The following is a 12,211-nucleotide window of genomic DNA, read 5'->3' as shown; positions in this document are numbered from 1 at the left end:
CTGTTTTCAAAGGTAATATATTTATTTTTTTCATTTGTTTATTAAGTGAAACCTTGTTGTTGTATGATTTTTGTTGTTGGGTCATTCTTATTATTTGTCCTGTGGTGACGCTTGTATGAGCCAAAGCTGATTTTTCGCACAGACTGTTAAGATAAATGTATATTTGTATTTGATGTTGGGTTTACTTTGTGGGTCTGTATTTCACTATTATTGTAGTATTTGATTTCATAGTAGCATGTTAGGATACACAAAGAAAAGGGATTGGTGGAGCAACTCATTTAGAGTTGTCCAAAAATCAGGACCCATTTTTGTGGAGTATGACTTGATTTTTTGTGGAAAATATTGTGGTTGGAAATATGTGTTAGTATATAATTACTGCAAAGTGTTTGTTTGGAATGTTAGGTTGATGAGGTACCAAAATTTTTAAGGAAATTTTGTAATATTGACATGGATAAGAAAGTTAAAAAAAGAGTGTTAGTGTTGATGTTGGTTGGGGAGGGACACTAGGTGGGGGAGAAAGTGGGTTAAATATGATGATTGAAATCATAAAAAGAGAGGCAATAATCATGAGAAACAAAAGTATAGGTGGAGAGTGGAGCACCAAACCTTCATTTGCATCACCACCATCAACAACAACAAAGTGTCTAGCCGTGTATTTCTTCTCACAAATGCCAAAAGTATTTATTATATTTTTTAGTATAAGTCTCGATGTATATAAAGAGATATTAAATTAGGTGGGTCTAAGTTTTATATGATAGAAAAGGGAAACCAAAGAAATATGAAGAATAACACACTCATTATCTCTCTATTAATGTATTATCCGTGGACATTTAATTGTAATTCTCAGAAGACTAAAACAAGAGCACTCTCTAAGAGTTTATTTCAATTTATTTTACAGTATTAATTACTTTTAAAAGTATTTTAGGGAATTCATAAAAATGATTTTATGTGAAGACGCCTCATGTTTTCTATTCCAAAAGGTTCGTTTCACATTTATTTTTCTATTCTTATTATTATTTGAATATTGGAGCTTTTATTTGTGTTTTTATTTATGATATTTATATGTTCTTGATTTTTATAAATCAAGTTTACTTTGGTTATGGAACTTTTTTTTAATAAGTTTATTTCTTTCAATCAAGGGTTAATAAATTAAAATACATATATTTTTATCTAAAGCTTCCGATACTATTCCTATCTTGATTACTTTAAAAGAATAAATAATACTAAAAAGGGACTCCTAATATTTGTTGTGTAGACATAATTTTTACTAATATAAATAAGGTTGTACTACTTTTTACATTTTTTATTTTCATTTGATAATTTGTATTGACCATTCATTTTGAAGCCGTATACTAACTCCTTCATTGACCTTATTTTTCATAATATCATCTTATAGGTAATCTCTCGGATACAATTTATGTCGGCTCATAAATTTATCAAGGTAAATATTAAATGTTTCATTATCTAATATTAATGTTATTTGATTAGACTCTTTGTGACTTGTAATTATGCTTAACAAATTAATTAAAAAATCTCGAGCTTGGTTCTAAGTTGTTTGTACAAGAATAATATGTTACTTCTATAAGGAGAATAATATTACTTCTAGAAGCTATATTGGATAAATAAGAAATATTTTATTATTATAGAAAACCCGGAAGATTTTTTTGCAAGACCTGTGAAGATAAAACAAATTTGATACAATTGTAATTGTTAAAGGAAAAAAAAAACACTTATTATTTTTATATTATTTAACTTCAATCAAGTTAAGCTATGTTTAATTTTTTTTAAAACTTACAGGATCTCTTTAAGATCAAATTGATTAAACGAATATTTGTAATGTTATTTTTAATTTATAATAAATATATAAAATTATTCATGATTATCCCTTTATACTTAAGATAAATAATACAAATATTAATTGATATTAAGACTTTTGGCCTTTCTAACTATTTTATATATGACAATAAGAAAAAAATATTCTTAAGAGATTACAAGGATATCAAAAAGAGGAGATATAAACATAAACGGTCTTGACTATTGTATGGTGAAAATTCTATTTATAGGAGTTTGTAATAAGATAATTGAAATTTGCGTACAATTTTTTTTGTAAACGTTGTTATTCTTTTAAAATGACATTATTATTTGTACTACTCATTTATACTTAAAGTAAAGAACTTTTCATTAAATATAATTTTTTATATTGATAAAATAAATTATAACATATGATATCAGTATTTTCAGTCTCTTGTGTCAAAATCTTCATGGTTACACTTAAGTGAAGTGTTGATAGCTCACAAAAAAAGTTTAACAAATTTAAAAGTAAAATTTATATTTATAACATAATAGTTACATCTAAAATGTTATGTATTCGCACTATAGTGATGATACCTGTTCCTACAAGATCTGACCCTGCAGAACACTTCTTCTGATGATGTCGTATCGTTCTTCTCGTCTTGTCGGCCTTCCGGTTGGTCCTCCGGTTGGTCTTCTTCCGACTGGATCTTCAGCTTGGACACGATGGGGGGAGTACCTGCGAAGACACTCCGACGATCAAGTCAGACCGAGAGCTAGGTACCAGAAGAGTGGGGAGTGAATAGTTACCTTGGGTGATGTGCCTCTTCTGCTATTTATACTGCTCTAGGTGGGCTATGGCCGCTGTGGGCTTGCTTTAGGGTCCAAACGAAGGCCCAATTGAGTCTTAACCGTGCTTACCATTTAAGTTGGGTTGTTTATGCTTAATTACGCGTTTAGCTTCGCCTGTTGTCGTCTAGTCGGTTTTGTCGTCTATCCGGTCTAGTCGGCCTTACGGCCATCTGGTAGTACATATGCCCCCCAGGCTCAAGTGAGTTGGCTAAAATGTAACGTAGAGTCGAATTGCCGTGAGCCTTCAGTTTGTTGAGGTTGAGTACATTGGCTTGTACTCGAGGCGCGTGCACGTGGTACTGTGGGATGTGACCGCTGGGTAGGATCTCACGCGTTCATTGCATGTGGATCCAACGGTGGGCATTCGTTGTGATGCTTCGCCTTCTCGTTTTTCTCACCTATAAATAGGAGTGGCAGTGGGCTCCGATTTCTTCACGTGATTCATGAACTAGCTCCGAGAGTCCGACAGCCGAGTGATATTCCTTCGTTCCTTGTGTATTGGTTGAAGAGTTTCCTGGAGGTAACAATGTCTCTTCTTTCGGCTGCTGCCTCATGTCCTTCTGTGTCTAGGGGGTCTGATAGGGAGAGGCCATTGGCTGATGATATCCCTGTCATAGATGCCGAGAATGCCGAAGGCTCTTCTCGGGCTGTCGGCCCTTTGAGTCGGGAAAGTGAACAACCTGCAGAGTCGTTGTCATTGAGTGGATACGCAGGGGAGGAAACCCGAGAGGCCGAGTATAAATGGGTACATAGTAGCGTTCGTGAGTTCTTTTCTGTCTTTACCAAAGTTTCGTTGCTTCAGGATTTTGTAGATAGCGTAGATATTGTGTTAGATGGTGTGCCTAGTGGTGCTTTCGCTCTTCGTAGGTGTCGAGAGTTTGAGACTGTTTGTTTGGGAAGGGGGGAAGGGCGAAAGGACTTTTTTTATTTCTATTCTTGTTTGTTTTCGGATATGCATATCCGCTTTCCCCTTGATAGTTTTTCCATGGAGGTGCTGCGTGTTTTAAATGTAGCCCCCACGCAACTGCACCCGAATAGCTGGGCAGCACTCCAGGCCTTTCGGTTGCTTTGCGATGTGTTGAGTCTTAGGCCGACAGCTAGGTCTTTTCTGCATTTCTTTGGCACTAGGCCGGGTGACCGAATATGTTGGTTATCCCTTGTCGGCCAAACAAAAAATAGCCTTTTCGCTCCTTATACGACATCTTATAAGAACTTTAAAACAGGTTTCTTTAAGGTTGTCATTGAGGAGGGGGGACGACAGTTTTTCTTTGATGGTGAGACACCTAAGTTTCCTTTTTATTGGACGAAGGATCCGACACGTTTCAATTTATGGCCGAGGTCCCTGATGACCGATGACGACTTGGAAGTGTTATCGGTGTTGGACCAACTTCCTCGCAAGATTCCAACCCGGTCCCTCGTCCGTGCCTACTTGTCCCCTGATATATGTGTTGATGTTGATGGTATGTGTTTTTACTCGTCTTTTTGTGCATTTTACTATGACTAACTTTGCTTTCGTCCTTCAGGTATAATGGCAAGTTTGGTGCCGCTAGGTGGAAAGAAAGATTATTTTCGAGAGCTTCGCCTGAAGCGGCAAGCTCAGATGGCCGCGAGGGGGGATACGCCGGGAGGATCGGGTACACCGAATGCCGAGGCTGCTATCCCCATTACTATAGTGCCAGCTGCCGAAGTCGACCGCCCGACCAACCCAAAGAAACGAAAAGAAGACCATGGCAAGGATCGTGGCAAGTCTTCTCGGCGCCATGGGGAGCGCTCTTCATCTGGAAGGTCTCCTAAGAGGGGCCGATTGCCTGGGAGACCTGGTTCAAGTGGGCCTGACTTTCTTGGACACGATCTTAATGTGGCCGAGAAGGTGAGCATCATGCTGAATCCTTACCAGCAAGATGCGTATCTGTCGGCACGCCCTGCTCAAGTTCATGACGCCTTCATGGAGTTGTGTTCTAGGACCTTGGTACTCGGCAAACGGATGGCGTCCGATTTGATGAAGAGGGACAAAAATGCAGCCGAGGTGGAGGGACTCCGAACTAAGCTGAATGAGTCCTCGGCCAGCTTGAAAACAAAGTTGACCGAGAATGCTACACTTGTGGCTCAGAATGAAGCTCTAGAGACTGAGGTGGCGATGTGGAAAGAGAAGTCCGAATTGGCCGAGAGGGCTGGTAGAGAGGTTGCCGAGAAGGCTGATAACGAAGTGAAGGGCTTAAAGGAAAGCCTCTTGGACATGGCCCATACCAACCATCGAGCCGAAGAGAAGATAGAGAAGCTGCTGAAGGAACTAGAGGTGGCCGAAGATAGCGTCATGGAGGAACATGAACTTGGCTTTAAGAAAGCCCTTCGGCAAGCAGCCTTTTTCTATAATGTTCCCTTGGATGAAGGGAAATTTGATGTTGACAAGGACTTCTACGAAGGCCAACTCATGCCGCTAGATCAAATCCCAAGCTCACCTCAAGTGCTAGCTCCCCCGACAGCTTCAGAGGTCGAACACCTAGAGCCCGATAGCTAGTTTGTTCTTCTATGCATGGGTCGCGTTTAATTGTTATTTTTTGTAAAGTCGTGACCCCGTCTTTTGTGTAATCGATACGGCGTAGCCGGTTTCTTTTGAATACCATGAATGAGAATTTCTTAATTTGAATGTCGTCTTTCACTCACTTCTCGTATACATTACTTGTTTGACTTTCTGAGACTCTCTTGGCCGAGAGGTTTTTATTGCACTCTCGGTCGGCAGGGATTCACTTGAGTGAATTCTTCCTTGGCCGAGAGGTTTTTATTTTGAACTCTCTTGGCCGTGAGGTTTTTATTGCACTCTCGGTCGGCAGGGATTCACTTGAGTGAATTCTTCCTTGGCCGAGAGGTTTTTATTGCACTCTCAGTCGGCAGGGATTCCCTTGGGTGAATTCTTCCTTGGCCGAGAGGTTTTTATTTTGAACTCTCTTGGCCGAGAGGTTTTTATTGCACTCTCGGTCGGCAGGGATTCACTTGAGTGAATTCTTCCTTGGCCGAGAGGTTTTTATTTTGAACTCTCTTGGCCGAGAGGTTTTTATTGCACTCTCGGTCGGCAGGGATTCCCTTGGGTGAATTCTTCCTTGGCCGAGAGGTTTTTATTTTGAACTCTCTTGGCCGAGAGGTTTTTATTGCACTCTCGGTCGGCAGGGATTCACTTGAGTGAATTCTTCCTTGGCCGAGAGGTTTTTATTTTGAACTCTCTTGGCCGAGAGGTTTTTATTGCACTCTCGGTCGGCAGGGATTCACTTGGGTGAATTCTTCCTTGGCCGAGAGGTTTTTATTGTACTCTCGGCAGGGATTCACTTGGGTGAATTCTTCCTTGGCCGAGAGGTTTTTCTTGTACTCTCGGCAGGGATTCACTTGGGTGAATTCTTCCTTGGCCGAGAGGTTTTTATTGTACTCTCGGCAGGGATTCACTTGGGTGAATTCTTCCTTGGCCGAGAGGTTTTTCTTGTACTCTCGGCAGGGATTCACTTGGGTGAATTCTTCCTTGGCCGAGAGGTTTTTCTTGTACTCTCGGCAGGGATTCACTTGGGTGAATTCTTCCTTGGCCGAGAGGTTTTTATTGTACTCTCGGCAGGGATTCACTTGGGTGAATTCTTCCTTGGCCGAGAGGTTTTTATTGTACTCTTGTATTAATGATTTGCCAGAGGATTTTGAGTGATAAACATGATTTCATTGATTGTGGTGCCTCGTTAAAACCTTCTTCAATCAAAAACCCTCGGGATAGCCCTCTGGGAAAAAGGATCGAAGGTAGGAAAGAGTACACCTATAATACATGTTAACTGAAATACATTTTCAAATGGCTCGCGTTCCACGTCCTGGGAACTTCCCTGCCATCCAATTGTTCTAGGCGATATGCGCCGTTCTGGAGATTTTCTCTGACCTTGAAGGGACCCTCCAGTTTGCATTGAACTTTCCTTCTGCTGGGATCCTGCGAGCTTCCCCTTTCATTCTCCAGACCAGGTCTCCTTCTTGGAAGGCTCTTGGTTTTGTCTTTGAATTGTATCTTCTCGCAGCCATCTGTTTGCAAGCTTGTTCTCTTATCTTGGCCCTGTCGCGTGCTTCTTGGAGCAAATCCAACTCCGCTCTTAGACACTCTTCATTCATCTTCAAACTGTGGAGTTCTCTTCGGATTGTCGGCTCTCCGACCTCAACCGGCAGCATGGCGTCTGTGCCGTAGGTGAGATTGTACGGGGTTTCCCCAGTTGCCGAGTGGGGGGTACACCGGTATGCCCAGAGAACTTCTACGAGCTCCTCTACCCATTTACCTTTGGCACTGCCAAGTCTTTTCTTTAGTTCGTTCAGGATAACTTTGTTGGCAGATTCGGCTTGGCCATTGGTTTGCGGGTGCTCCACTGAACTTGTCTTGTGCTGGACGCCCAGGCTTTCATAGAATTCGGCCAACTTGCGATCAGTAAATTGTCTCCCATTGTCCGTGGTGATAGTGTGCGGGATTCCGAACCTGCAGATGATGTCTTTCCATACAAAGTTCTGGACTTGCCTAGCTGTGATGTTTGCAAGGGGTTCCGCCTCAATCCACTTTGTAAAGTAATCCACTGCGACCAGTAGAAACTTCCTTTGCCCGGTTGCCTGGGGGAAGGGACCTATTATGTCCATCCCCCACTGGGCAAAAGGCCAGGGAGAATTGATGCTTTGCAGGTTGTGAGGGTGTGGGTGGATTAGCGGACCATGCTCTTGACAACTTACACATTTTTTCACAAAGTTGGTGCAATCTGTTCTTAGCGTAGGCCAATAGTAACCGGCCCTCAGGACTCTCGTCACCATTGTTCGGGCCCCAGAATGTAACCCGCACGCCCCTTGGTGTAATTCTTGCAGAATATATTCGGCTTCTACTTTCGACACACATTTGAGTAAAGGGGTTGAGAATCCTCGCTTGTACAAGTCTTCTCCTATTATAACAAATCGTGACGCTTTCCTGGATAGGTGTAAGTCATGGCCGTCCTTCCCTTCTTCACGGTCCTTGACAGCTTTCTTCATGTCGGACACCCAGTCGTCTTCTCCTTTTTCGGTGACCATGCATTCCCCGATGGGGACCGACGGAGCTGATAAGATCTGCTGAATGACAGAGGCGTGTCGGCCTTTCGTCCTAGCGGTTGCCAGTTTGGACAGGGTGTCGGCCCTCAGGTTTTCTTGTCGTTTCACATGATTTATCTTGATGTTTTGAAACTGACTGATGATGTTAACCACTCTGTGGTAGTATTTCAGGAGCAGAGGATCTTTGATTTGGTAGTTCCCATTGACATGCTCGACCATGAGTTGTGAGTCTGTATGACATTCCACCTTCTGAGCTCCCACATCTTTTGCCAGCAACAGTCCGGCTATGAGCGCTTCATATTCTGCTTGATTGTTCGAAGTAGGGAAACCAAAACGCAAAGATTGCTCAATTTGTATATTTTTTGGCCCTTCCAGAACAATTCCGGCTCCCCCACCCTTCTTACTTGAGGAGCCATCGACATGCAAGACCCATATGGTTTCAGGTTCTTGGCATTGCTGTAACTCTGAAGTGAAGTCTGCCAAGCATTGGGACTTGATAGGTCCTTGTGGTTCGTATTTAATGCTGAATTCGGACAGCTCGACTGACCAGCCAATCATTCTTCCGGCCAACTCGGGTTTTTGCAAAATCTTATTGATGGGGAAGTCGGTTCGCACTATAACCTCGTGACTTTGGAAATATTGTCGTAGCCTTCTGGAGGCATGGACGAGGGCTAGAGCTACCTTCTCGATCATTTGATACCGGGTTTCCGCATCCTGTAGTACTCAGCTAATGAAGTAGACTGGTTTTTGTTCTGTCGTGCCTTGTACTATGGCGGCACTTACGGCTTCCGGCGACACGGCCAGGTAGACCAGTAGAGGGATCCCATGGACGGGTTTGCTTAGAATAGGCGGTTCGGCCAACGCCTTTTTTACCGTTTGAAAAGCTTCTTCGCAACCTTCGCTCCATGTGAACTTCTCTGCTTTCTTCGTGAGCCTCAAGATTGGTCTGATCTTATCCGCTAATCTAGGCATAAATCTGGACAAGGACGTCAGTCTTCCCACCAGCCGCTGAACTTCTTTCAGGTTTTCCGGGCTTCTCATGGTTTCCAAGGCCCGACACTTGTCCGGATTCGCCTCGATTCCTCGGCTTGTCAGCATAAAGCCTAGGAACTTGCCTCCTTCGACTCCAAATACGCATTTCTCTGGATTAAGGCGCATGTTATACTTTCTTATCTGCTGGAAGACCTCGGCCAAGTCGTTGGCGTGTTGTTCCACGCTATCGGATTTTACAATTATGTCGTCAACATATACTTCCATGGTCCTTCCTATCTGATCTCGGAACATCTGGTCCATGAGCCTCTGATAGGTGGCTCCAGCATTCTTGAGGCCGAAAGGCATGACCTCATAGCAAAAATTGGCCTTGTCGGTAATGAAGGTTGTCTTCTCTCGGTCTGCCGGATTCATGCGTATTTGGTTGTATCCAGAGTATGCATCAAGAAAACTTAACACTTTGTGACCGGCTGCACCATCTACCAGCCGGTCAATGCTTGGCAATGGATATGCATCTTTTGGACATGCCCTATTAAGATGGGTGTAATCAGTACACATTCGCCACTTTCCATTGTTCTTCTGCACCAGGACGATGTTTGCCAACCACGTGGTGTAATGCACTTCTCGGATAAACCTAGCATCCAGTAGTTTCCTGGTTTCCTCTTCGACTATCCGTCCTTTTTCTCCCACGAACTTTCTCTTCTTCTGGGCTACCGGCCTAGCCTCCTTACAGACTGATAGTTTGTGCGAGATTATGCGAGGATCTATTCCCGGCATGTCGGCTGCCGACCATGCGAACAAGTCTGTGTTTTTGTATAGGACAGCTGTGATAATGTTCTTTCCCTCTTCTCCTAAGGTTGATCCCAAACGAGTATTCTGACCTGCTCGGCCCACTCGGCATGGCACCACCTCTTCCTTGGGTTCCACTTGGGGTTCGTCATTAGGTCTTGGATCCAAGTCATCACTCAAGGATATATGATGAACCTCGGCCCTCCGGGTGGGTGTTCGCGGTGGCAGAATCTTCAAACTTGCCGCGTAACATTCTCTAGCAGTTTTTTGGTCGGCATGGAGAGTGACCACCTCTCGGCCCCTACTCGGGTTGTCGGCCGGGAACTTCATGGCCAGGTGAGGTGTCGAGACTATAGCTCCCAATTTGTTGAGAGAGGATCGCCCGATCAAAATATTGTAAGACGTTTCGGCGTCGACAAGCAGGTATCTGATTTTGATCGTCCGACAGTCTCGATTTCCTTCTCCAAATTTGGTGTTCAGGTCAATGTATCCTCTGGTGTTGACTCTCTGCCCCGCGAAGCCAATGATTTGTTCATCATACTGGACAATGTCGTCGTCAGATATGCCCATCTTTCGGAAGGTCTTCCAATACAAGATATCCACAGAGCTCCCTTGATCTATCAGAGTTTTCATGATGACAAAGTTGGCTACCTCGATGGTGACTACCATAGGGTCATCGTGCTTCGGGTTTATGTTTCTGAAGTCCGAATCCGTGAAAAGCATGGGAGGCAGGCTTCTCCTGTTGCTTCTGCTGATGGAGTACACCGAACTGACCGCCCGGAGGTGTCTTTTCCGGGAGGATGATGTAGTTCCTCCTCCCGCGAAACCTCCGGCGATTGTGTTTATGACTCCCCGTACCGGCATGGTTCTTCGATGATCTCTTGCTCCTCGTCCTTCTCGGCCGTCCCGGCCTCTTCGGCCTCTCTGCTTGTTTGCCTGCGTGTCCCTACGCCCTTCTCTCTTTTCCAGATCAACTTCGTTTTTCCTCTCCTCTCGGCTTGTCTGGACAAAGCGTCGCAGATGACCAGCTTGGATGAGCTCTTCAATTTTATCCTTCAGTGCCCAACAATCTTCTGTTGTGTGCCCAAAATTGCGGTGGTATCGACAATGCTTGGTTTGGTCGACACTCAAAGGAGTAGGAGTCCTGCTTGGTGCCTTCAGGAGATCTGCGTTGAGAGCTTCCTCTAAGACCTTTGACCTTTCGGCAGTCAAGGGGGTGTAACGGTTGAAACGTGGTCCCCTGGGTAAGTCTCTGGGCTTCCCAAAATGTGTTGGCCTGCTTCTGTCTCTCCTCCTCTCAGGTTCGTCGGGCGCCTGAGCTCTACTCCGAAACTCTTTCAATTCCTCCAGCTGCATGTATTTGGTGGCTCTTTGGCGCAACTCATCCAATGTTGCGGCCGGTTGCATGCATAAACTGTCCGAGAATGGTCCCGGCTTCAGCGCAGTCACCATATGGTGCATCGCCACTTCGGGACTTAGGTTTCGTATGTCTAACGCTGTTTTGCTGAATCTGTTCATGAAGGCCCTCAAGGTCTCCGACTTCTCTTGCCGAATATTCACTAAGGCGATCGAGGTGAGGTGGTGTGGTCGGCTGGTAGTGAACTGTGCTCCAAACTTAGCCGCAAGTGTGTCGAAGCAATCTATGGATTGAGCTGGCAGTCGAGTAAACCAGCTCAAGGCTGCCCCCTTAAGTGAGGTGGGGAATATTCGGCACCACAACGCGTCTTCCGCCGTATGCAAGCCGACCTGTGTCAGGTACGCATTTACATGCTCATCCGGATCCGTGGACCCATCATACTTGTCCAACGTGGGGTTGTTCCAGGTTCCCGGCAAGGGGACTTCAAGGATGGTTTCAGTGAAGGGACTTCTTCTAGGCGCCGTGTTTAGCACATTATTTGGGGTCAGCCTTACGTTTTCTTGATACGAGCTCCCGGCCTCATGTGTATCCGTGTTCGCATGATCTCTTGAGGGGATATTATCCATAGCTTCCGGTATTTCCGGCTTCTTAGCAAGCTTTTCTTTCATCTGAGCATTCTCCTTCCTCAAAGCTTCCATTTCCTGCTGCATCTTCAAGATTAACGTCATAGGGTCCGGACGGCTGGTTTCTTCTTGTGCATTCCTATCGTTACCCGTCATGTTCCTCGTAGTCACCATGCGGATAATTCGTGGGGTTAGTGTTCTCGGCCCCACGGTGGGCGCCAAAATGTTCCTACAAGATCTGACCCTGCAGAACACTTCTTCTGATGATGTCGTATCGTTCTTCTCGTCTTGTCGGCCTTCCGGTTGGTCCTCCGGTTGGTCTTCTTCCGACTGGATCTTCAGCTTGGACACGATGGGGGGAGTACCTGCGAAGACACTCCGACGATCAAGTCAGACCGAGAGCTAGGTACCAGAAGAGTGGGGAGTGAATAGTTACCTTGGGTGATGTGCCTCTTCTGCTATTTATACTGCTCTAGGTGGGCTATGGCCGCTGTGGGCCTGCTTTAGGGTCCAAACGAAGGCCCAATTGAGTCTTAACCGTGCTTACCATTTAAGTTGGGTTGTTTATGCTTAATTACGCGTTTAGCTTCGCCTGTTGTCGTCTAGTCGGTTTTGTCGTCTATCCGGTCTAGTCGGCCTTACGGCCATCTGGTAGTACAATACCTACTTAATCCATACAAGAACAATTGACATTTACCGTGGTAACTATGACAAACAATATTAAAGAACAAAG

General features: G+C 44.5%; 2 protein-coding genes across 2 annotated transcripts; both read right to left on the bottom strand.

The window, feature by feature from the left end:
* Nucleotides 1-6,510: 6,510 nt before the first annotated feature.
* On the bottom strand, nucleotides 6,511-8,412 carry LOC137805974 (uncharacterized). Its single transcript, XM_068605850.1, has one exon. The coding sequence runs from the start codon at nucleotides 8,410-8,412 to the stop codon at nucleotides 6,511-6,513; it is 1,902 nt and encodes a 633-aa protein (XP_068461951.1).
* Nucleotides 8,077-11,634, bottom strand: LOC137805964 (uncharacterized). The gene has a single exon (XM_068605843.1). The coding sequence runs from the start codon at nucleotides 11,632-11,634 to the stop codon at nucleotides 8,443-8,445; it is 3,192 nt and encodes a 1,063-aa protein (XP_068461944.1). The 3' UTR covers nucleotides 8,077-8,442.
* Nucleotides 11,635-12,211: the final 577 nt, after the last annotated feature.

The sequence above is a fragment of the Phaseolus vulgaris genome, chromosome 11 (genome assembly GCF_000499845.2).
Source record: "Phaseolus vulgaris cultivar G19833 chromosome 11, P. vulgaris v2.0, whole genome shotgun sequence".
Classification (NCBI taxonomy): Eukaryota; Viridiplantae; Streptophyta; class Magnoliopsida; order Fabales; family Fabaceae; genus Phaseolus; species Phaseolus vulgaris.
Note: the sequence above shows the minus strand (reverse complement) of the source record. Positions and strands in the feature narration are given on the sequence as shown.